Below are 27598 nucleotides of genomic sequence, written 5' to 3' on the forward strand. Positions count from 1 at the left end.
TCTGAGATGAGTGGTATCATGACATGATATTAGAACTTTAGATCCAAAAGGTCAAAAGTTTGATCCTTGGTGAACCCCAAAATAAACTTATCTTTGAATGTTATGGGTGATGTTCATTTTGTAATTCATATAGTCTATTGTACACATTGTATAAATAAGCATTGACTTCCTAGCGAGACTCTTTTGAAAATGACTAAGATTTTAAGAATGAAAACTATCTATCTATTTATCTACTTTTATTATATAATACTAACTTTTTATATAAAAAATCTAAATTATATATTTCTATTTAATTATATCACATCAGTAATTTTGATTAGGGGTGTTTAAATTCAAACAGATTCAAATTAAACCGCTCATCCAATCCAATCCAAATCGAAAATTAATTAAAACCGCATTAATTCGGATTTGATTGGATTTTATTTTTTCAAACCGTTGGATTGGATCGGATTTTGGATCAACTTTTCATAACCGATCCAATCCAATCCAAACCGGACAATGTGCTATAATATTATTATTTTATTATTATATTTACAATTATACTTATAACATGTTCAATTTATTATATTATTCATGTATTATTATTATTTAATAAATATTTTATTTTCAAAATGTTATTTATTTATTTATTTTAACTAATTTATATTTTTATTTCTATTGTTATGTTATCGTTGGCTTTTTAAGATATATTGCTAAGACTTGATATGTCATTGTTCATTATTTAAAATTTGATGTTAAGACTTGTTATATATATTTAATTTTTTTAATTTACAAAACCGCAAATCCAATCCAATCCAAACTGCTTGAGATTGGATCGGATCGGATTTTTATTTTAAAGTCATCCAATCAAAACCGCACCCAAGTAAAATTAGTGTTCAGATCGGATGAGTTTTTGACTCAAAGCTGATCCAAACTGCACTGCAAACATTCCTAATTTTGATGATTTGACAGAATTTAAAAATCAACCAATAAATAAATTTTTGAAAAATAGAAAAATTATTTATTATTATTCATNAATTTAATTTTATATTATATTTTTATATTTTTTATTCTCATTTATTTTCTAAACCAATTTATATTTCTAAACCAAAATAAGTTTAAATTTGACACCTCTCCTTACTAAATATATTATCATAATTATAAAACTAATATAGTATATGTTTTATGTTTCTCATTCTTATTAATTTTTTTCAATTATTTTTAATTATTTACAAAACAAAAAATACCATATAAAAAGACAAAATATGACAACTAAAACAAATAGAAATAACAAATGAAAATATAATTTTGTATAACTCTAATATAAAAAGTCGATATCTTTTTTAAAAATAAATAAATTCAAACTTTTAAACTAATGAACTATATTTTAATTTATATTACATAGAAACAACAAATAAAAATATAATTTTATATAAATGTAATATAAAAGACTTGTCTCTTTTTTAAAAATAAATCCAAATTTTTAAACTAATAAACTATATTTTAATTTATATTACTTAGTTGAATAATTATATGAAACTATATACAAATTATCAAATAAATATTCTACAAAATAATTTTAAAATAAATAATTTAAATTTAGCATTAATTTATATATTATCTAATCAATTTCTAAATAACATAACATTTATTAAAATATACTATATAGTATACTTAATTTACTTCTCTATGCATTGGGCAGATCTTACTCTAATTACTATAAAGATTACAAAAAATAAATAAATAAATAAATAAAAATACATCTGTCTCTCTTAAATATTTAAAATATTAATCCTTCTTAATAATTTTAATATGAAAAATCTTTTTTAATAGTTAAATCGTACTATCGATTCTTTAGAGTAATTTTTCCGATAAATGAAGTAGCTATTATATCAATTTATACAGAGGGATCAAGTACATTATTAGTACAATACATATATGAGCTGACAAAATTGTAATTCTTAATTTAAAAAAATTAAATTAAATAAAACAAGTTACAAAAATGATACACTCATGCTTCTCACGTTGCTATACATATCTTGATTACAAGTAACTGAAGTGAGCGCCATCATATATACACTTTCTCCATGCTTTTTTCCTCGGATGAGAAACATCTTCAAAAATGATGTATATATATAACATTATTCTTTCAAACCTAACACAAACACTACCTTGCCACACAAGATAAAATTCTTAGTTAGCACTCAATTTTTTAGTAAACTTTTTTCCCATTGGAATAAGCCAGATCTCTCTATATCTAATGGAGATAAACTCGCCAACTCTAACTTCTTTTCGCCAAGAACATTTGAGACAACCACTAACAAAGTCAGACAAGAATGATATTCATCCATCTTCTGGGAATCAGTTAACTCCGGTGAACAATCCTTCCATGGATGGTAAAAGGACCTAAACAATGAATATAGGTCAATCTTGCTTCATTTTTTGAGGCACAAAAATTGCAACAATGCATTTAGAAGTACAGGTAGTCCAAATTCTCCTACTGTAAGACCAAAATATTATGACTATAGCTCTTCATGTAATCAAATATTGGCAAATTATACTTCGATCTAATGATGATATACAGACTTCGATCCAATGATGGATTTTATTGATAATAGTTCCAAGCTTATACTAGTAACACCAAAGAAATTAACTTTACACCAGACTTAAAATCAAAATTCAAAACCTACTTATCTTTTTTTATTGTTATTTTCTTTTTGGAGAAAAAACTGGACTCCAAGAACTATAAGCCACAAGAAATTCCATTTTCCTCGCATAACAATATGGCTACATAATATACTAAGATGAAACGGGTTAGAAAATAAACATAAAAAGAGGAGCAAGAAAAGAATTACCATCTCCAAGCTGGATTAGCTTCAGGAGGGCACCGCACCCTTGAACAGTGTGATGATATCAAAGTGCTGTATTCTTTCAATAAATCACCTCTGCCAACTACAGAATGAAAGGGAAACAAAGAAGCATTGTAAATATATAACCAAAGACATGAGCGTCTATATCCAAATCCAAATGGTCAACTACAATTTTGATGCATCATACTTGCATCCAAGATGCCAAGTAATCTCAATGCACATCTATTATCTTTAACTAATAAGTGCCATGTGGTGTTCTATAATTGCAATTCAGGGAAAAAAATTTCTTCTTTCTTCCTGCCCAAAAAGTTTTCTTCTGATCTCCCATCCATGCTGCAGTATGCAATTCTTTTCAGGGACGCTCTATGCGCTATATTACTCTTCAGGTCTCCCCCCTCGGGCTTTCTTCTTAGCCATATTCGCTTATCATAATATTTATTTATGCACTTAAATAATTCTTTTTCATGGTTAGTACCTATCTCTCTGTTTCGTTCTTTTGTTTAGATAATTGTTTTTTTCAAAATAATTGGTTATCTGTCACATGTATTTTACAATATGATGTTGGCGTCTAATAATACTAATACATTATTTATTTTATTCTTCTATTATTCAGGTGCACTTTATTATTTACACAATATTGGTCAATACGATTAAGTATTTTGATTATTTATTACAACTTTGGGGTTTAATGGATCTAAATGTAGGAGGTTCAATAAAATAAAAAACAGCATACTTTTTATTTTATTTTTTACACTAATTAGTTTGTTAACAACAATAGATATGCAGTTTGTTATATCACTAGAAGATATAGTTTTAGAAGTGTATAATGTTTTTGCTTCTATAGATTTCATATTAGATGCCTACTCATAATTAATTATAATTATAATTATGCAAGTGTAATAATTATAGTCCTGGATTTCTATTCAAGCTTCTAATTAGAAATTTTAAGAATGAATTAGCCTTATTCATCTTATAGATGTAAATATTTATTTGTTAAAGATTATAACAATAAAATGATATTTACTTTGTTTAAAACATAATAAAACAATAAATTTCAAATAAACCCTTAATGTAACGGAGTACAAGATACTAGCTCCAAGGCACAATTAACGACTACATGCCAGAAAACTTGCTTTTTTACCCAATGCATTCTTTCAGTCAATCATTGTTTTCACCAAAAAAATTAAGGCTAGGAATTATTTCAAGGGGATATTTTGGGGAGGGTGTCACTCAAGTTTCAAATGAGATATGCAAAAGCCATTCAACTCAACAGTATTATGCTTATTAGAAGGTAACGGTAAAGCGGGGGCAAATAAATGTAGTGCAACAATATAATATAAATTAGGGAAAAACACAACTATCAGCCCTGAGATGGCACTTGATAAAGCATATTAAGTCAGTAAAATGGAATACCTGCAAAGTTGGAAGCACCAAAGGTTAGAAGACAGAGAGCGGAGACAGTTGATGGTAGCACCTCAGGGTCTATGTCATGAAGAAGTTGCAGACAGAAAATCACAGAAGCCAGTAACTTCCCACAGCCAATTCCAATATCATGTCTTTGTCCATTGGCATTTCCAGCTTGTACCAGTAAAGAATGAAGGGAATTTAAATCATGTGTTTCAACAAATGCCGAATCCATATCATTGGGTTTCTGATAGAGTTTCGCAATGATTACTGATGCTGTTAACCAACGTAATAATTTTGACAGTAACGAACGCTCGTGAGACTCTTCCCTGTAATTATTTGTGCGAAAGATGCGAGACTTATTCGCTCTCATCCTTCGTGAGGAATCGGACTGTAAAGCAGTTGTAATAGCCCAAATAAGAAAGCTTTCAAGCCTTTCCTGTTTCTGCATAGACATAAGTCCAGTTATTCAAATGTAAGTCACAACATTAAGATGTAAGGATCAAGTTTTTAGGGTGTAAAATGTTCCACAAAACCCCTATTAGATTCAAAGGTAGTAGATTATTAAACCATGCTAATAAAAACTTCATACTAATATGAAATAATATTTAATATATTTTTTATATATATGTTTAAAATGTATGAGGGTTACCAGTCACCCTACTCCTTACATCAATAATTTCAATTGTGTGTGGATCCATGATACATCAAAATGATCCCAAATGTGATTTAGTGTCTTTCTCGCTTTATAACTATACCCACTTTAGCTCCTAACTCAAGAATACCTATTTGATTACACTTTTAAGGTTCAACCTTTCATCAACAGTCTTAGTAGGATACGACCCAGCAACTTGCCAAAATCTCAAGCAAATTGGTCAAAATATGCAAAAGTCCCCCTTTTCTTTCTTGAAAAAAAAATGCTCTTAATTTGCATGGGATGTAAGGTGAGTAAAAGTAGAGATTTCTCTATACCATATTCTAAAGCGAGTAGAATCATGACGCAAGACAAATCTCAAAACAAAAACAATAAGAAATGCCAATGAAAGTTTCAAAAGTCCTAAATTGATTGTTTGTATATTTTTTTAAAGAACAATGTAGAAAGAATATTTAAGTAGAGTAATTAGTAACCATATTCAAGAGTCTTTAAATAAAAGAGTTCAAAAGAGAAAGTACCATAAGGAAGATTGAGATAGGAGGTGCATTCATCAGTATGGCTTCCAAAGCAGCCTCCTGATTAATACCTTTTGTTGCTTCATCCGACTTACTACCAGCCTGATATATCTGATATAAGCCCTCAATTGATAGTGTAAAATGTGGCTGATATATTTTCCTTTTCTGAGATAATTTAAACATTGATGCTGTCATTTTTAGAAAAGGATTTATAAATCCTAAAGTTTCATTAGCAAATGTAACATCCTGTAGTAAGGAATTCAATAGAATAGACGAAAGCTCCATAAGCTGCTCAAGGCCATAACTTTGCAACCACTTGGAGATTCTTCCCAATGAAATGACATCATTGACAGCCTGAAAATCAAAAATAGAAATAATTAGTACAACAGAAGTTGAAATTTAATCTTTTAGAAGCACACTTGTTTGTTTTTCTCAAGTAACTCTGTCAATATATTTAATTTCTAATCCACAATTTAGGGCCTACCTTTTGTGGTGTATATATACATATTTATACATCTATATATATGGTAATGCCTTTGGTGATAGTAGTGGATGGGCCATACAAAAATATATGGATGGTTAGGAAATGTCACAAAATCACTAAAACAAAGTCTAATGGCTCAAATTTGTTCATCTATCTCTCACAATTATCCACTGCTCTCACTATTGCAAAATGATCTAGTATGCTGATATAATAAGTCTGGAGTATCATGATTAATTTTAGGTTATAAGCCCACAAATGGAAGAATTACGTATGAAACGCTTCAGCAAATCTATTATAATATATTAAAGGAGAGCCCAAAATAGTGTTATAGTGAATGAATGACACATAAGGTTTTAAATTTCATATGAAATTGCCACATCATCCATTACAACAACATAGAAAAAGCATCTATCTTAGAACTACGTCTATATTACTATAGAGAATAGCATCTATATAATCAATCTAGCATTAATCTCATAATTTCACACACTAAATTATCTAATTTTAAAATGAAATGATATGAAAAATATTAATTCATATCAATGGTCTAAATTTTAATATTCTATATCATATTTGAAGAATAAATTTCATTTTATAAAACCTATTTATTTATTCATCTATCTACCTATCAATTTATTTATTATATATAAATATAATGACACAATAAACTCTTGATATACTAAATGACTCCTAATATTGCAACATAAACATTTTAGTGAAATTGTTATTTTATAGTTTTTCTATCGCTGTATCACATCACTTTTTATCCTTCTTATGTAGTGTTTAGTCTTACCTTTTAATCTCTTTTTACTCTTTATTTTTATGTAGGTTGCTCTATGCCTTTAGTAGTAATGTTATTTCTCTTTAATAAATATACATTGGTTAATAAAACCTAATTCATTCTGTCTTTTTATTCTCATTTCTATTCATGTTTACTATAAAAATCAACATTCACTTCACATATCTTTTTTATCTCCTCTCACATAATCTTATGTCTCTCACTCTTTCTCCTTATCTTTGCTAATATTTTGCACAATTATTTAAAAAATTTAGTTGATGACCACAATTCTTTATTTTAGTTTGTTAAACAATTTGTACACTGTATGTTGGGTAATGAACTCCTAAAATACTATAACGTATGATGTTCTTACAATGTTTTTAAGTTTTCTTTTTCTATTTTTGATCTAATTGTGTTTATCAATTATATTGTTTTTGTCACTTATATATCCTTTTTTTTTCACAATTTATATCTTTTGATATTATTTAGTTGTAATAATAATGTTAAAAATGCATGTCATGATTCATCAAAAGATAGATGTTATTTTTAATTATTAAAATATATTCATATTTGCATTACATTCATTCATGTGCTATTTTTAAGTTTGCTAAATATATATATTAAGTGATGAATTCTTTCAAATAATAAATTGTATAATATTTTTACAATTTTATTTAAATTTAATATTAATTTTTAAAAATTTTTTTATTAAATAATTTTTTATATATAAAAATTAATTCATTTTAGGGGTTTGAATCTAGTACAGAGATAAAGTTGATTATTGTTATGGCGTTGGCCTCCTTGTTTTCAGGAGAAACATAGGTTACGGGTTATCAAAGAATCAAACTGCCACCCATATGCATTTTGACAACATGCTCAATTAACTAAGTAGATGAAAAATAATGCAGTCTTGCTACTTGCTAGTCATAAATTTAGCATACCTAATATATTCAAAAGATAAAACACAAAAATATTAACTGACAGAATTTGTTATACAAAGATGCATACAAAAAGAAGGGGGAAGGATAAAGGAGGAACAGGTAAGGAGAATATATTAAAGACAGATCAGAAAATAAATGATGCATAATAGGACTCAGGAAGGAGGACCTTTGTGCATACAAAAGGAACTTTAAACTGAATGAGAAACTTAGAATCAAACACTTACCTTCAATATTACCGACACATGCTTCAAGAATACTCTCTTTTCTTCTCCGTTGAGCCTCTCCCTATTAACAGAGATGATAGATGAAAACCAGGAAAGTAGAGAACATTGTTTCACTAGATGTCGAGCAATCTTATGAAATTTAACTGACTTCTTTATAACCTGCAGAGTGGATAAGAACCTACATTATATTGATATATAAGATGCCCAGAGAATTAAGATTATAGATTGCATAATATATCATAAACAAGAATTATTATCCAAAAAGCAAATATATACAATAATAAAAGATCACAACATCTAAAAACATTTACATTCATAAGTAGAAAAGAAGTTCAAATAACTTTCTTCAGTATTCTTTCAGGTATGCTAGCACATGTCAGTCACAAATCAGCTTCATTTTAGAACACAATAACCACAAGAATGCCAGTTAAGTTTAGGCCAGTTAGTCCAGGCCACTGTCAGAAACTAACCCTTGGTATTATAAATCACATTGGTTTACATTAAAATTTTATGATTTTACAAATTTATAAGTTAAGTACAGTTATCAATAAAAAAAAGCAGTGGCTTTTGGCTTTGGGTGGATAATTAAGTAAAATTCAAATATTGATGTTCTCATCTACAGTATGTTTTTAATCAGCGATTTTGGCTTGCAAGGAGGAGGGTGGCCATGGTGGTGACAACCAAATGAGCATGAAAAATAAGTGCCAACCTTTGGAAAAATGGGTTCTGATGGCGAAAGTTGGAAGCTTTTGTGATCAAAGAGAAAAGAGTGGGCAACGAAACAAAGATAGGTAGTGAAGTGAATGGAAGATAAGAGTGCAAAGAGGAGAGACATTGATGAAGGTCATGGCAAAACACAGTAACAGGTGGCCACCAGAATTACATAGGAAAGGAATGTTAAAGTGGTAATATAGAAAGAAGACCAGTGGAATAGTGTTGGCACATAACTAGAGTGGACTAACAATTCTTAGACTTTGTTGGAAATATGGAGGTAGTATTGCAAGTTGAGCAATTTAATTTATGATTCAATTCAATTAGCATCGGAACTAACAAAATTGCCATTCTGATTCATGATTCAATTCACATGCAATTTGAAAACCAATTACAACCAAATTAACAGTGATACTACTCCAACACTACAGTTAAAGCAATATGATAAAGGAAACACAAACAACTTTTGAGAATGCATGATTACCTCAATGATTAGGTCCTTTGACTCAACATCCATAAGAGGAGAGACATAAAAGCTCATTAGACTCTCAAGGATAGAGTGCTTGATATATATGATGGCATCATCATCTGAGTTCAGGCCAGCATAAAGTAGCCTAAGCATCCAACACCTTTCAGCTTTGAAATTTATAGATGTACTCCAAAAAAAGTTATCAACCAAAGGTATAACCTACAAAATTGAAACAAATGGAACAGAAAACAAAAATCACCCTTCATTATGAAGCCAAAGTTTTAGTATAAAAACAGAAAAAATTTCAATGCCAGAAAATAATACGAAGGGTATTATAAGGTCAATTTATACCCTCATGTTCAATTTAGAAGAGTGTATCAACATTGTACTTATAGCTGCATATTGATCGTGTGAAGAATCTAACAATACGCAGGATGCCTCAGCAGCGAAAAGCGCAATAAACGAAGGGATATTTTGCCATGGCTCTTCTATGCTATTCTGAATAGAATTTAATAGAAGCCGAAGTCCCATGACATCCTTCCTCTTTTGGCAGTTCTGTAATGTAAACTATTGTTAATCAGCCGCAACATTTAAATCAAGAACATATACATGTCAATGCGTTTGTGTAGGTTTGTATGGATGTGTGTTTCTCTCTATATATATCTAGCTATCTGGAAAAGAAAAATTAATATTTAAAATAAATAAGTATAAAGAAAGCCAGATAAGCCAATTCATAAAAACCAGTAACAGAATATACAAGGAAACATTAGAAACTGCAGAACTTCAAAGGTCATCTCTTCGTCCAATTGCCAATAAAATTGTATCCTTCACTCAGTAGATTCTTTACTTCTCTCATTATTCCCTTCTCAACTTATAACCCCCAGCTACTATCAATTTTTCCTTTTTTCCCCACCACCTTTTGCCATGTGGGGAAGCCTTTTACAGTCAGAATCCCCTAGTTGGCCATCATTCATATTTCACCTTAGCCTATCTAGGTGTACCTACACTTGAAGAGGGAAAGAAACAAAGTAAACCCCCAAATCAGTCCCCAATAATATCCCCAATGGACATGTTAGTCCTTCGCAAGAAACAACTAGTGCTATAGTTCATGACAACCACAAAATTGGACACCATAGTCATGGATAAATTGCAACGATATAGAAGTCTGGCGTGTAGGTAAAATGATGATTAGGACTTCATCTTGGGTGGACATAGTTCGCACATCTAAAATAAAAAGTAAATAATAAAAAACTCCAAACATTAGTTTGAAAGGTTGGGATAGGTATGATAACACAAAAACAGGACATTTCAAAAGTATTTTCAAAGCTATCCAGATTTTTATGTTTAGAGCATGCCCTATGGGATTGGATTAGATAAGGTCAGTGAGCCAGGTCAGGTAACATATTTATCCAATTATATTTTGGGTAAGAATATTATTATGTGGGATTAACTTGAGATTTTTCTCCCCCAAAAAGAAGAGGACCCATAATGCCCTCAAGATAAGGGAAGGTACAATAACAGAAAAAAGACATCCCAAACTAACTCCCACCAGGGTACCATAATTCCATCAATAGAAGAACAATGGCCCGGTATCCTAATGAAGTTGAGTCCTAGTAATTCAGCCTATAGAATTGTTCACTACCTCACATCATAATGAATACATAAATACACTAATGCACCAAAGAAATGCCAAAAGGCAATGCAATTAATATTTGAAATTCTTGTAGACAATATACTCAGAGCATAACCACTCCAGGGAAAATAATGAGTAAACACAATCATTTCTTTACAAAGCCAAATTAGATTAGTCAGCAAGAACAACGCTTTTCACATGTAAGTATAAAACTATAAATATTCAAAGAAAAAGAATCAAGCAAACATAAAATAAATAACCAGTTTAGTCTTAAAACAGAGTTAAATCTGATAATGCCAATGAAATTTTATATTATGCTAAGGAAACAACATTGATAATCCCATTACCAACCTCTAATGCACTCTTAAATTTATCAAGAGTACCATAAGCCAATTTTCTTATCCCAAGGTCTGATGATGACATGCCGACAAATGCAATTGCAAGCAATCCTGACCCAGCAAACTCCACAGGCTCTATACGTGACTGTGACAGGCAATGAATTGAGAAACGCAAGATAAACCGTGGATCATAACGTAGTCCGACTTCAACAAGAGGAGATTGTATCTGTACAGGATTTGATGTAGTTAGTGAAAACCATGATAGAAAGATTATAACATGTTAAAACCACTGACAATACAAACTGCACCAGTGAAGTAACTTGAGAACATGTCCTAACCTGTTTACCAAAAGTATCTGGTTCAATATTGTTTCCTGCTGGTAGCATATCGGCAATACTTCTATCGTATGGAAAACTGAGAACTGTTGAAATGCATATGTCAGGATCAATTGGAATGTTCTCTCTATTTTGGCTTCCAGAGCATACTTCAATTGGTTCTGAATCAAACTTGATATTAGAAGATGCACACTGCTCAAGAGAATGGCCCATGTTGGGGTCCAAAGAAGCAAGTCCCCATAGGCACTCCACATCAGATAAGTTCAAAGACTGTGATCCACTCATAGACTCAATTTCATGAATCAGATTATATATCTCCAAATCAATCTGATTGAGTGTTGCACCATAACAACGACATAGTAGTGCATGCAATTCTTTTATATTTATACCAATATCATTTCCAGAATCTATATCAGTTTGATGACCCCTCATCCATAAGAGTACCCGAAGCAATCTAACAATTTCCAATGGTCCTGTAGAAAGATCAGTCAATTTCTCAGTGAGCTTCTCATCATTTTCACGATGGTCATGAGAAGGGATGACAAGACATTTCAGAATGCTGGATACTGGCTTGAATAAGGAACCTGCTGGTTTGCACACTGAATAAAGAGTGGAGGCAAACTGCGAGTGGGCAAGTAACAACTGAAGATATGTATCACATGATAGGCTGCCCTCATTAAGCTGAGTTAATATAAGACGGAGGGTCTTCATTGTTGTAAAATCACCAAATCTATATAGAAAAGCATGTCTGATTAATTGCTCTAGGAAAGCAATGGACTGCAACTGGATAAGACCATCATGCATCTTTACTGTTAACTCAAGAATACTTTCTAACACAAAGACCTCCAAGTGATTATATAGCAACAAAATGTTTGTGCTTTTTCCAGCTCCAGCCTGATTAGGAGGAGGCAAAGATGTTTTCTTAACAATAGACTGCCAAATATCCACCAACAAGTTTATATATCTTATCCTGGATGTATCCAATTTGCTTTGCAAATAATTATTAATAACTTGACTATCACAGTCCATCAGTTCATCACGTGCAGCAGAATGTTGGCAAATGGATTTGAATAGCTTTAGACGCTTCTTCAATTTCATTGAATCTCCATTAAGAGCAAAGTGGTACTGCAACATATGGATTGATTTTCCAAGAAGACTATGATCCATATGACACAGTAGTTGTTGCACAGATGCTGGAAAGAATTCCCCATATTCTTCCTCAAATATGTCTTTTGAAATAAATTTGTTCCACTCACTAAGACCTTTCAAAAGAATCTTGGAGTAAAAGTATGGTAAATGTTTAAGATCTTTATCATTGCACCTCCCAAATCTCTTAGAGCTTTGGCTCAAATAAGACAAAGCAGCAGGTAGAAGCAGCAAAAACTGATCCTCTGAAAGAGTAACATCAGAGGCTTGTCCCTCAAATCCAATATTATCATGATATAAACCCTTATTCACCACAGCCAAAAATAAATGCCCAAAGATTGACGAGTGAACAGAGCTCATTTCAGTGAGGATATACAGGAATTTTGCTCTCTGTGCATTTGTTTTCTGAACACATTGAAAAAGCATTCGCACAGGAGTAACCATTACAATTTTGCACATGACCAACAGCAAAGGATGAAATGTTTCTTGTTGCATGTGTTTCTGCATATACAAAGCATTCACAGCTTCAACTAAGCATTTATCTGCACAATCTGTTTCATAATTTAGAGAAAACTCAACTACCCTGCTGTAGATCTGCTCGAAAACATCAGCTCTCATATTCTTTTCAGATATCTCCCAAAAGTTATCATAGGGTGCTCGGTTCCTGATTGGCTGTTGAAAATAAATGGACAAAGTATTAAAAGCACCGGCAACCAAGGAACATCCAATAGACAAACAGGATTTCTTAGTTGGCAAATCATCCACCTCAACTCTTTTGAATATCCAGTCTACTAATTCAAGGAGCTTAAAAGGAGATAAAAACCGAATGCAAAAATGCAATGCATATGATGTTGGAAGGAGAGGTATTATATCTTTAGCAGAAATACACAGCTCAAATCTGTCTCTAACAATTACAAATAGCTTGTGTTGAAGACCTTTAAAGGCTTCCACAATATTATTGGTAACTTCTTGGGCTTCTGATGCACAAAGTTGGGTACTACATAAGGACCACATGTAGTCTAGAGCCATTCTCAATATATTTAAAATTGGATTCCTAAATTTGTGAAACTCCTCTCCGGATAATCCGTTGACCACCTCAAAGCCATTCCCTACAGTGACATTTGTAAAGTTGTGACTACTTCCCAATGGAGAGGATAATGACATCAAAACAGAAGGATGACAAAAGATTATTTTAATCACTTCTTGAGTGTTATAGCTTGAAGAACAAAAAGCAGAGTTTGTAGAGCAGTCCAAAGAACCTTCTGGAACCAACAATTGTGCTAGCATCTTCCTTACAAGAATGACACATAGATTCAAATGCCATTCAGTTTTAGCTAACGGATTAACTTTATAACACAACTGAATCTGGTGAGTCCAGAAGAGCACAAGTCTCAGAGAGTGAAGAAGGGAGGAATCACTCATGGACCTAGATAATTTATGCAGAAGCAGGTCTTTCACCTTAGATACCTTTGATATATCAGAACCTTCCATACACATCACTGCAGGAAATATCACATGGAAAGGTGCCTGTTTTAGAAAGATACTGAATGCAGTGACATCAGCTTCAGAAGAATCCAGAAGTTGGTTGCATGTTAGGGAGTCAGGATGAGAAGTAAGATCAGAAGTATCAACAGGAGGAGCATTTTGACTATTACTATCAAGATCTGATATGGCCATGTCCAAGCCAACAGCAAACTTTACAGGCCACAGCTTGGAAGCATGGAGAATAACACTAGGATCAAGAAAAAACACTGATGACAAAAGTGAGAAAGGAACTCCAAGTAAGTCGTGTGAAATGAGTGCATGTGATCGCAGATTCATCAATTTATCATCAACTCCTCCCCAAATAAAGGAGGATAGGAGAGCCATGGATGTTTCAGCCATCTCATTGCTAGCAGTGCTACTTAATAATCCTTTTATATCACCAAGTGCACTTCCTAAGGAGCCATCAGGAGGCACAGATTCCTCATTCTTAGAGAAATGTGAGCAATTTTGTTGGCATGATATGCTCTCCAGAAAATCCAACAAATTCTTCATTGGCTTCCACTTGGGAAATGCTCCGTCATATTCATAATTGTCATCAAGTCTCTGCGTTAAGTCTGCAGTAACTAAAGCAGATAACAATTCAGCATCGACCTATCAAAAACACATATCTAAAATTAGATGCACACAAGCAAGTAGACTACAGCAAAGATGTCCAGTTATGCACCAAGTACCTGTGTTTGCAAGAGAGACTTGACTGTATTGCAAGTGTATGATAATACCATTGATTTTTTAGGCAGCGAGTAGGTTCCTGATTTAGATCTGATCACCCTTAGACATTTCTCCAGCACACATACAGTCAAAGGGCTAAAATCAGGTGAAAACTCTGCAATGAAATCCATTAAATCAGTACTGCAAAGTCTAGCAACACCAGATAATAAAGTCTCCAAGAAATTCCAAAACAGAGAATACAATAATCACAAAAAAAATTGACCATATGTGTTATATTTCCTAGACATATGGAAAGATACTAATCATATAAATTCATCATGCTAGTTCAAAAATGGATATGGTAAGTAACTCTAGAGTTATACCACATACACATAAGATTAAGCATAAGCATAGAAATATAAGATGAGATAATTAAACCAATTACCTTTTCCACCTTTCAAACCATCGACATAGTTCTTAAGAATACTCCAATATTTGAATAAATTATTCCCAATTGTAGAAACAGCATCACACAAGAATGATATGACAGTTGAGCACAAACTCTGCAATACTTCTACCTCCAGGATATTGATGGGGGATCTTGTTTTGTGATAACCTGGTAAATATAAAAACCATGCTTCTATTTCATGAGGGTTCCTGTCAAAAGCACCAGTACTAAACATAGCTGCCATAGCCAGCCTATATGCCTGATCCCTTGCACCATTGACTGGTGAAAACATTAGCAACTTAAGTAACGGCTGGAGATATTTGTACAACATGGGAGGAGTTCTTATTGGAATATCATTTTCCGGACACCATTCAATATATTCCGCTAGCAAAGACAACAATGAGGCCTGCAGATTACTTGTTAACTCCAATGGGTTTTTGAGAAGATCCTTGAAAGACTCAAAAGATTTATCCAGAGTGAAAGGCAAAGTTCGCTGCATATGAAAATCAGACGGCAAATACATAAGATAAACTTCATACATATTCACCAAAAAAAATTGTAATATTCAATAGGGTGGTTCTAAATAGAAGATCTTTTAGCTGGTGGGTCCTACAATATTATGAACTTTTAAGAGTATCCATTGACAATAAAATAAAACATGCATACAAAGCCATAAGGAATATGTTTCTAACATTAGATTATTTCTTCTTATATAAAGTATATCACACTAGAGTTATTATCTTTCACCAGGAAGGTTTAGCAAGATGATGATCCACTAGTTATGAAGACATTCTTTGGTGCATTTCACACAACAGCTGAGATTTTTTCATTCCAGTAAACCTGTTCTTTACATGACACTATCTGACAGATTGGACATAATCCACTTGTTGATTATTTACCATTTCCAGTGTTAAACTTCACGAATTCTAGTAGATAGAAAGCTAGGTCCACAAAAGCAACTACCTCATAACTCATGAGTGGTTAATTATTCAGCAGAGCAGTTTCTAGTGGCAACCGAACACCACATAATTAGCAAACCAATTTTAGAAAATAAAAATGCTTAAAAAAATAATATCAAAAGGCGTTTAGTTAGTTAAATCATAACGATGAAACAATTTGAAATATTGGTGATTGCAAAAGACATTTTCTATTAATATATTTACAAAAATACATAACAACAGTGTCTCCCAAAGGAATGAATGAAAAAGATTTTTCAAAAGAACTATACATACGCGATAGTATTTGAGAGCATCAAGCAGTTTAGACTTTATGTATGATTCTGCATCCCTCAATGTGCTGACACCCATGGAACAGAGATCCACACTCCAAATTTCCCCCATAATATTCATGAGATCCTCTTCATCGTCCAACGTATCAGGTTTTACGTCATTGTCAACTGCTCCACTGTCGCTGGCCAAATCAATATCTGGACCTGTACTAATCCCACCAACAACTATATCTACATCATTCTCTGATGTATCCATTTTTAACTTCTTTCTGCTGTTGCTGACATGTTCAAGATCACATGCAGTTCTCTTCAAACTTGACTCTTGTGCTTCTGAACAGGAATCTAAAGGGTAAATCAGAGATATTAAAACTTGAGGATCAGGAAGAAATGCCTGAACATAATTCTGAATCTCCTGCTTGGTAGACCCCATATTTTGTGATAATTTATATCTAAAACTCGAATTGCGGCTCAGACCACCAAAGAGAGAATCTAGAAATTTCATTAACTCCAGGATAAGCCTTAGAGCGCCATGTTTCACATGAGGTTTAGTACTAAGCAATCCCTTATTAAAAATTGACCTGTTGAATGGACGAGGAAACAAGCACTTCACGGTACTGAGTAAATCCATTTTGTCAAATGATTGCAGATCCTTTGATTGACAATCAACCAGTTCCTTGGAAAGGCCATTCCCCACTGATGAAACCAAATCAGCTGCCAGAGATATTGCATATATCCTGCGAAATACAGCAGTCACTATCAGAAAACAGAGTAACAAAACATAAATACTTATGCATATATAGATACAATTTTAAGAACATAGAAAGTCCAAATAAATAATTCTGACCATGAAGGTGATGTATCATCTTCAATGTTGTATGGAAACTCTTTCAAATATGACAAGCCAAAAGAAAATTTGGCATTAGAAATCGCCAAAAGCAAATCTCTGTGGTATTGAATCTCAGTCCCCCTCAGCTTTCTCATGAACCCCATGATCCTCTTCGGATTACCCTTCAATGGATTCGGACGCCTTTCCAAGTCCGGCATCAACCCATTAATCGGATTAGTACAAACCATAACAAGAACCTCATACGCCAACTCAGCAGCATCACCACCACCATCCCTTCCACAAACACCAACCAGCTGATCCAGCGTCACACTCCCAAACAACACACTCCTCAGACTCGGTGGCACCAACGACTCCTTCACAAGAACCCTGTCCCGCAGAGTCGTCAAAACAAACATAACTGTCTCATCATCGTCGTTTCCCAATCCACGAAGCACGCCATAATACATCTCCCTCTGCTGCAGAATCCATCTGAGTAGGCCAGGCTTCCCAACCTCCAAAAAAGACATAGCGAACCCAACAAACGACTTTCTCAATAATAACCACCTCCCCCCAATCTTGGCACTCCTCTCGTCATTGTTCCTCCTCTTAGGCTCCGCAATTCGCTTGAATTCCGGGTGCTTAAAATCGAAATTCTTGGCAACCTCAGAGGCCAAACTATGTCCCCGCCGAACCACCGAAACCATGAGCATAAGTGCAGCCTTCTGGCGCTTCACTTCCTTACTACTCAACTCCTTATAAACATCACCTATATACTCAGAAAAAATCAACCTCGCGAACTTGTCGAGTTCTTTGCTAACACTCACACTTTCCACGTCAGCATGATTGTATTTTCCGATAGGGTGGTTAAGGATGGTGGAAACTAAGTCCAATACATAGTGCATTCCCTGTTTTCCTTGCCTTAGCTTCCATGCTCCCAATAACTCAGAACATTTCGGTGAACCGCGAAGGTACTCGCGCAGCAATGATCCTCCGTCTTCGGATTTAAGGAGTTTGATGAACTCTTTTGTGGCGTCGGAGCATAGCTTTATCTCCAGCGAGGTGATCCTGTGGAGCAGTTCTTTGAGCTTCGCGTCGTGTGTGACCTTTGCGTGCAGGTTTAGGCCAGCACCTTCGCGATCCGCCATGGATGCAATGTGGGGAATGAGGAAGGAAATTGAATTGTTTTTGGTGGACGAATTTGAACCTGCAAGATAACTTGAGAAGTGAACTAGGGTTTTACTAGGGTTTCAGAGGAACATAACCCCAATGGGGGAAGAAACGACGCGGGCATGGGTTGGAACTTATTTGAATATTATTTATTTTTAATGGTTAATTAGAGGAATAGATATTAAAGAATTGTGCCAACTAGAGCCAACTAGGTACAAATCCGACCAAATATTATAAAAAAAAAAAAAACCCTAAAAAGTTAACATAATTTCGCTTTAATCCTATTTACATCACATAGTAAAAATAATATTAATGAAGTGTGGTTAACTAGAATTAATGAGTAATAATTCAAATGACATAGTCTTCTCATATTCAAATAAGAGGTTGCGAATTCGAATCTTTTATCTTTAGTAAAAAAAAAAAAAAGAATAACTTAGTTAGGTTGAATCAGAGGTAGGTTAGTTTAACCATAATGAGTTAATTTAAGAGTATAGTTAGGTTTGAGGATAATTTATCAGTATGGTGTATATAATTAGCTGTTAGTAATTAGGTTGTATTTGGTTAGTGGGTGTGTGTTCTTCAAATACATAGACCCAGTAGCACACATCTATAGTGATACAAATTTTGAAAGACATGATGACAAACAATTAGTTGATGGTGCTAGCGGAGGAAGAAATGCAGTGGATTAGGATTTTAGAGTAAAATTGGTATTTTATAAAATTATTATATGTAGTGTTCAATTGTGGTCTATAATTACTAAACAAGTTAAAAAAATGTGTATCTCACACTCTTGTTAAACCAAACGCAGCCAGAGTGTAATTGATTCTGTTACTTGTAATCATTTTTCCCTACTCAGAAAATCCTTACTTTCTGTTCTCTCTGTATTCTTCCTCGCACCTGTCTCTTCTACCATTTCATTTCCCTTTTCTCTGCTCTAGGCTTGATCAGGAACACAATTTCACAAGTTGACTTTGACCATAAATACTACAATCTCAACAATTTTGATTACACTGATTAACAAAATTGAGCATTATCATATGAGCAAAAACAGTTGATCACAAAACACCTACAAGACAGAACACTGAATATTTTCCATGAAAAGTTGTAGGACTAAACCTCTATATATTAAATAACTTAACACTAATCTAACCTTACATGCCTTGAGAAACCAGAGCATTGAACAAACTTGCCTCATCCATGCCACATAAATAATTAAATTCCCTAAGTTTCACCTCTAAGATGATCCAATTAAAACACACAAATTCCTAACTAACACTTGCATGTGTCCATCATCATCATCATGTATTATAATGGTTGTAGAATCTGATACTTTGTAGTAACATCACATGGAATTTGATCCATATGAATCACAACCCTTCTTCATCAATTTCACATTTCGTGCTCTTGCTTTTTTTCTTGGATTTCGATTTACTCTTTGACACAATCTTCTCACCTTCATCATTTTCTTTAGACTTTTTGCCTTCTTTGCTATTCTTAGATCTTTTCTTCCTCTCACTATCTGTAACATTTCCTTTGTTCTTTGAAGACTTTTTCCTTTTCAAAGATGGTGCTTCAATCCCTTGCATAACACCGATCTCGTTCACAGATTGCTCCTTGCATGGTAGATCTGCCCCTTGGGGTATTTCTGCTTATATAATGAAAATTTACAAAAATAAAGAACTGCTACCCAAAACAAATAAGAAATCTTAAAATAAAGAAATTACAAGTCTTAAAAGTTAAAACACTGCATTATAACATTTAGGTGATGTACACTTCATGAACTCACTATTATTGTCCTTGGGTCAACATAAACTCCAGCAGTTCACTTTATTTTCAGACTTTTGTTATAAAAAAGTGAACTTTTTTGCATAAAAAAGCTAAAACAAACACACCTAGATTAAACAGATATTATTGGAGTGGAATTTTGAGTCTTATTAGTAAGATTGATGCCAACAGCTGCAGGCCACAGCTCCTAAATCATTGTTTCATTCCAAAGCATGTCATTTAATCAGATTAACAATGAGGTATAATATTAGAGGATTACTCAAGGCATCATAACCTATGATCATCCATGTCTTCTGTCCTTCATTTTTTCTTCCCAAAAGAAAAAACATCAAATGTAGAACTCAAAATATAAATAAAATAAGAATGAAAGTTACTAACCTTCAACAGTGAAGCCGGAATCAAAAACCACATGCAAAAGATGTTGCTTAAGGAAAACCTACAACCAATGAAAATTAACAAAATGATGATTAAAAAAATGATTTTCCAGTGGCATACACATACAAGCATCATGAACATTATATAGCATACAGCAATGGACAAAGAAAGAAGGCAAAACACCTACAGAAGAAAGAAGCTGCCTAGTCTTTGTATCCCAAAGTCGCAGATAGCTGTCCAATCCTAGACAGAAAGAGAGGTGGGAACATGATATGGACATTAGCAGCAGGACATGGCAAACTACGTTGATAACTATTTTTGAACTATGAACCATTTAACCTCATCTACATTTATGTACAGGTTAAGAAGAGATGCTCACCACATGAAGCTACCACAGGAAGCTCAGGGTGCCTAACTATGGATCTGATGCTTCCCGAGCACTTCCCAGTAAAACATCCTAGCAATTTACCTGTAATATAAATAAGCAAATAGAGTTCATAATAATAATTGCAAGATACAGTTTAACTCAATTGCACCTGTTGATAATTGTCTAAATACCAGCAACAAAGCAATATTGATTAAATTTGGGACAAGGATTCTATAAAACAAAGGGCAGAGAGTTTTCACCCTAGTATAGAAGCAAAACTCATTTCCAATTTATAAATCAAATGGTGAAACCCCCTATTTTACTATTCTCTAAAGTGCAATCTTTAGAAGAGGATCCAGGTTCCATATGACCACTACAATCAGTGGGCTAAAACAATGCTAGAATTGTTTACAAGAAATAAGTAGAAACCAGAAACCATCTCCTAAGCTTTATCAATAAATACATAGCATACTCAAGCTGAAGAAGACGATAATCAAAATAGCTTCATGGTTGGGTTTGAGGGGAAGAAGCAAACAAGCATAATAGTCATACTCTGGGCATAAAAAATGATAATTCTCTTTTGCTTGGTTGCAGAGAAATTGGAGAGAAACAAAAGGAGACAAGAGAAAATGGGAAGATTCTGACATTTACCCTTAGAAGTGTAGAGAAAATAAGGAGGAATTGTATGGGGGCTGCAATAAACCTTTTCTCTACTTTCAGAAAATTAGAGAAACTGAGCCACATATGCAAAGAATATCGAATCTCATTGATTAACAAAGATTTTATTGCATACATGTATGCTAATTAAACAACACTGTAATCACTATAAATAAATTTCTAACAAACAGCCCATGATATGGGAAGTACCTGTTCGTATATCAAAAGAAGCCATGTCACCAGACCCATTTCCTACATAGATTGAATTTCCATCTATATCCTCTGCTAATGCTTTAATTGGTGTCTCACGGAAATCAAAAGAAAGAACAGGCCTTCTCTGTGCAGAGATGTCATAAAGGCGAATCTGTCCAGTTTATGTTAAAAGGGTAATGAAAATGAGTAATAAAGTGTAGCTGCTGGAAGCAATGCTTCCTTATGCATTGTAATAGAGGTGTGACAGCTTAATAAAGTCGACGCATTACACTTTAATCATATGGAAAACAGAAAGTTCTCATCCCGAAAAATCCTTGGAGGTTATTCCAAATATTTGAAACATTTCTCTTTATTTATGCAACACAATGGATGCGGAAAGAACAATGGAGCATTTTTGCGGAAACGCAATACTAAAAACTCCCTGTTGATTTCATCATTATAAACAGAAACAACAAGAAGCACATTTATCGCTTGAAGGAACTTAATCACTGAACTAAAAGCATCGCGCAGAACAGATTATGCAATTCTAGCAAACTATTCTTACATAAACCTCGTGGAAACATGTTCTCCTCTTCAAAGTGTATGGTTTCTGACTCTTGCACAAATTATTAATCCTTGTCAAGAGTATCAGAAGGGGAAAAAATATTTTATTTCTTACTACTTGTTAGAGATCAAAACCAGTTTGATAAAATGAAGAATTGACTTGTTAAAATTACCTGATGGCTGTTGGTGCCAGCAACAAACTTCCGATGGTCATCTTTCCTTAGAAATGCGGCCGATGTAAACCAGGTTGGTGTGAATATCCCAAGGCTGTCCTTGGGAGGCTGCATAGGTCAAAAGAATTGGTATATCAAGCATGGAGGAAAAAAAGGGTAAAATGTGCCAACCATGATCTAGGGGAAAATAAATTAATAAGAAAAAAAATGAAAAACTTGGAGTTGAAGAAAAGACTTACAGATTTTGCATTCCAAATCTTACTGTAATTGTCAAGATCCCAGAGATTAACCTCAACACCTTTCCTATAGAAAAAGTAGTAATTTAATATTGCTCTGGCTAAATTTTCTCTATAACAACTATACAGTTGGTAACAGTTTTCCAAATTCACGAAAGTATGAGCCAATGTGTTAAGAGAGAGAAAGACAGAGAGGTAAATACAATCTGTCATGTAATTGACAGTGTGACCCTTTTACAATAAACTAGCCTCACGTGCTTCATTTATTTTTCATTTTCTTTTTTTTTATTGGGTAAAGAACTAAAGATGATTGATAAGTTAGATTACCACTAAAAAGGATTACTATTTTTTAAATTATTGGTAACATAACAATACAGACTACAGAGTTAATCTAACTGGTAATCTGTAATACCCTGTTAGGTATATAATAAAGATTACTAGTTAATATAAGTTTTTTACCAATGTATCCTAAAGAAAAAGTAACAGAAATAATAAATTTTTTAAGCTTTGAATATGCAATTGGTCATAATTTAGACTACGATTATTATCGTTTATTGATTTTAAATTAAAATTATCATGTTTTGATATTGAGTACATGTATTTCTATAGAAGAGGTTTATTTTCTATCTTGGAGGGACTTGAATAATTTGTAGTTTTTGGGAGTTGACGGGTCTCTGTTATAACCCCTCTCTACTGTTGTAATTTAGTTTTTCCTATTTTCAGTTCCCTTTTTACCATGATAGGTGAACTGTCTTGTATTTCGTTCCTATGTTTTAATCAAACTTAAATAAATAAATTACTTGAACACTTTTTTAGTACCCATATGCATTCAACATAACTTACAATCTTTTATGCGAAACTGATGCAAGTCATAGATACTCACCCACCAAATAGAGCAAACTTCTCACTTCCGTCCACCTTGCAACACTCTATGCTACCACTAGCACATACATTCCATGCTTTTGAAGAATCAAGACAAGAAGATTCTATCGATGAATCAGTAATATCAATGGACCTTACGCTTGCATTCCCTTTTGATGTGCATGTAAGTAGCGTACAAGGCCTAAAACCAATCACAAATCAGAGTATGTTTGGAAGAATTCAAATAAAAGTAAACGAGTTGACAAAACACATTGGCACACATACATAAATACATATGTACGCACACAATTCTAGAGCTTAATGCAACTTGAAAATTAGAGAATGAATTGTGTGCATGAGAGATAACTAACTATTAGCTTGCAAAATCCCATCAACATCAACAGTACACCATTGCAGCAAACACTAAATTATGCAAATGTGACCATGTAAAAAAGGATGCGAGTTACAAGGAAATATACAAAATAACCACACCAGTGCAGGACAACAGGTTAGACTCATTTCAAGTGACAGGTTTTGATTTAATAAAGAAATAACCCCTGACTATACTTTTGAAAGAAAGATGTGATACAAAACCCAAGCCTAACCTTTTATAAATTATTTGGGCTAATAGCCCACTAATAATAAGATTTATAATCTAACGACCAGCAAGCAGGATTACATGGAAGAGGGATATAAATCCACAAAGCAACCTAAATATGTGACTTAAGTCTTGTGTAGGGTCTTCTCCGTTCACAGTTTCATAAAACAAGGCCAATATGAAGTAATTATTCAGTAGGGGGGAAAAAAATCAGTGTGACTATTGCCCTTATATTGAGCACAACTAAAATACAATACATGCAAGAATGAAAGACAAACTTAAATTGTCAAAAAACAGTAATTTATATACCTTGTAGATAACTCCAGATTTGCTTTTGCAAATAAATGCAAACCAACAACATCAGACTGAAGATCCAAATCACTAGAACTAGAAATTGTTGCCTGTAGATCTCCACTTACAGGACTCAAAATCTCAATCTGTACATGTGGAGAGAGAGAGAGAGAGAGAGAGAGAGAGAGAGAGAGGGAGGGAGGGAGGTACATCAACATTTAAACCAAACTTGTTCTGTAGTCACCAAAAATAAAATACCACAGCCTCTTCTTACCTGGCCATTTTTCCTAGCTACAGCTAATAACTGCAACACCAGCAACGAAAAAGAAAAAGGAGATAAGAAAACAATGAGAATCCAGCTTTTCTGCTTCACATCTTCATTGTCAAACTCAAAAGAAAATTCTACCAAATAGATAGGACAGAAACAATGATTAAGGTAGTGAATGCTATGTAGTTTAGTGCCAAAAACACCAAAGCATCTTCATATTAAAGAGAGAATGCCAAAGTGGAGTTGTCAAACAAGATAAGATTAGACATTAGAATGGTACTTATTAAGGAAAAATAATGGAAGCTTTCCTACTGTGGTTTAGTCATGGAAGAAGACTAGTAGAGGCTCGAACAGGAAAAGTGAACCAAAACGAAGATAGTATAAAAGGGGATCAAGGAAAACCCAAGAAGCAACCTTATTCTATATGCTTTTACTTCAAATTTGGTTGTAGAACCAGAAAAGGTGAACTGATCCATGTAGTGTAGCCAACCCAAATGGTGGAAATTAGTTATTATGTTAGTGTCAGAAAATAATTACAACTAGTCAATTACGTCCGTATAACATTCTCAAAAAGAAAAAAAATCATAAAAATATCAAATTTATTTATATACCATTACAATAAAATGATGGGCAGCGGTGACACGCACACAAAGATAGTATGAGGCAATGTGCAGTTCTTGATGAAAAATGAAGAGTAAAGCCTGACCACATCACTAATAAACTATTAATTAAGGACAAATCTTCAAGGCATAAAAAAATAGCTATTAAACTGAAATACACTGCCTATCTATAAGACAAGTATAGTGTGGTTTGCTTTAGACTCAAAAATGACCTATGCAAAACCCCAAAGCTTAGTACTCAAGGAAGTTGCTATATCTGATTTTTCAAGGGATCACACAGCCCTGCTAAATTCCTACACTCATTGTTTCTTAGTTTTGTGTCATTTTATCTTCTTTTCACAACTTGAGGTAGCTTAACCTCACCCTATTGCAGTTCACACTTATATTTTTAACATTACTTCTTTTTGAAAACAAAACCCTAGTAGCATTAACAATTTAGATCATATTATCAGGAACAATTAACAATTCAATCATACTAGCACCATTAACAATCCCAGTAGAGCATTTGGTCAAGAGGGTAGATTAGAAAGGAGATACATTAGTGGTTAGGGGCAAAGAGAGACCAAAGAAGACTTTGAATGAGGTGGTCCAAGAAAAAGAAATCTAAGCACAAATGAGCTTACTGCAGCAATGATACATGAAAGGGCACAGTGGTATTGTTTGATCCATCTTAGTTAATAGGATACAGGTTTTTTGTTGTTTTTGTATCGAGCACAATTAAATTTAGACCCACAATCTGCTTACTTATCAATGCCAACCAACATAATTTCAGATGAAACTAGAAATAATAACTAAGTAGTCTTGAGTTCAAGAATTAGAATCATCCCTAAAAAAAAGAACAAACAAACAAACAAATGTGAATATATACAAGACAAATGGTATTTTAGGAGAAAAATAGCGGGGAAAAAGGAGGCTGTGCACCAACCCCTTCCAATCCCCTTTATATACAGTAGATTTCACTGATGGTGATAGCAAATGCATAATACTTGACTTGTCAAATGCATCAAAGTGCACAGTCATCTATTGTTACTTCGACATCCACAGAAAAATATAGTTGCTCTTAATGAGGATCATAGCCTAACAATTAACAAAACTACGAAAGTAGCAAGAGTAGCAAAACGTGTTTGAATCTTGCATCTCTACATGCACTGGGCCCCTCACAGAATTCTACAAAATAGCCCAGCAGGTATGTCTAAACAAAAAAGGGGAATACTGAAAAGCTAAATAGAAATGGAAAGATATTACATTCCAAACAATTTCCAAACTATCATTAAAATAACTATGTAAACTCAAGGGATTACTTAATCATTAACTAACAAAGGGCAAAAATTATTCAAGCAAGCTGCCAAAACCTATAACACATGTTATCCCATGGCAGGTAAAGCTAAAAAGCAGATCTCACATATCGAGAATCAAACTAAAACAGCTAACCCGTTGAACAAACACATTGAAGGAGGGGAATTACGATTTCCTTTAATTGTTTCCCACCCTTTTATCATAAGTTTGTTTCTATATTCATATCTATGGACATGTTTATTTACTTCAACGTTGAGAAACAAAATGAAAATAAGAAAGAAAGGTATGCTCTATGTATGAAGCACAGAGACACCAGGTCACCAACTACATGAGGTGTTTGTGTCTGACACGAGTCAGTATCCAACACTCAAAGACACTCTTAAATCTTAATGACCATACATCATACGTATTATTACAAAATTTTCAAACAAACTAAGTAGCAATGCTGAGAATGTTTGAAACAATTTTGGCCAAGTCTACATAGTAGCGAATATGTTAGTGCTTGAAGAACACATAAATTTCCTACTATCTACAAATTTCTGTGTGTTTAGGAGTATCTTTGTATCTGTGTCATCATTTGTGCGCTCTACAAATAATGCTACAAGAGCAAAGACTGAGAAATATTGTATTGCAAGAAAACACATACCGGGTTGGAATGGCATTGAATCATTGAAACAGCCATGATACCTTTGGATGAATCAGGCTCACCCCACCTCTCTACTACCCTTGGAGCTCCTTGCTTATCACGAGCCTCCAACACTAATATCACCCAAAACAAAGTAAAAGCTAAGTAAATTAGTAAAACACATAAGAAAACTCAAAAAAATAAAAATAATAAATAAATAAGGAAGAAGAATCACCTTTGATGAGACCAAGTGTATCGAATGTTAGAGCCCGAAGAGGAGGGCATCCAATGCAGTCCACGGTGGTTGTACGAGGCATTTTTTAAGCACTCTTCTTCTTTTGAATAA

The 27598-nt window shown here is 33.5% G+C and overlaps 2 protein-coding genes across 2 annotated transcripts; both read right to left on the reverse strand.

The window, feature by feature from the left end:
- Positions 1-1891: 1891 nt before the first annotated feature.
- Positions 1892-18451, reverse strand: LOC107487364 (uncharacterized). Its single transcript, XM_016108016.3, has 13 exons — positions 17196-18451; positions 16356-17085; positions 15121-15616; positions 14699-14850; positions 11340-14618; positions 11015-11227; positions 9382-9585; positions 9046-9249; positions 7851-8009; positions 5427-5777; positions 4263-4698; positions 2835-2931; positions 1892-2385 (listed from the first exon to the last, which is right to left on the reverse strand). Exons 1-13 carry the CDS (start codon positions 18320-18322, stop codon positions 2184-2186), a joined length of 7650 nt encoding a protein of 2549 aa, XP_015963502.1. The 5' UTR covers positions 18323-18451; the 3' UTR covers positions 1892-2183.
- An 871-nt stretch (positions 18452-19322) lies between these two features.
- Positions 19323-27598, reverse strand: LOC107480510 (uncharacterized; the record flags this gene model as incomplete). The annotated part of the gene is given in 13 exon segments (XM_016100687.3): positions 19323-19806; positions 19808-19989; positions 20508-20565; positions 20692-20747; positions 20884-20973; positions 21739-21892; positions 22458-22565; positions 22697-22760; positions 23577-23756; positions 24462-24589; positions 24718-24747; positions 27274-27386; positions 27488-27598. Coding segments are annotated over 13 exon segments (1365 nt in total). The 3' UTR covers positions 19323-19686.

The sequence above is a fragment of the Arachis duranensis genome, chromosome 1, assembly GCF_000817695.3.
Source record: "Arachis duranensis cultivar V14167 chromosome 1, aradu.V14167.gnm2.J7QH, whole genome shotgun sequence".
NCBI lineage: Eukaryota > Viridiplantae > Streptophyta > Magnoliopsida > Fabales > Fabaceae > Arachis > Arachis duranensis.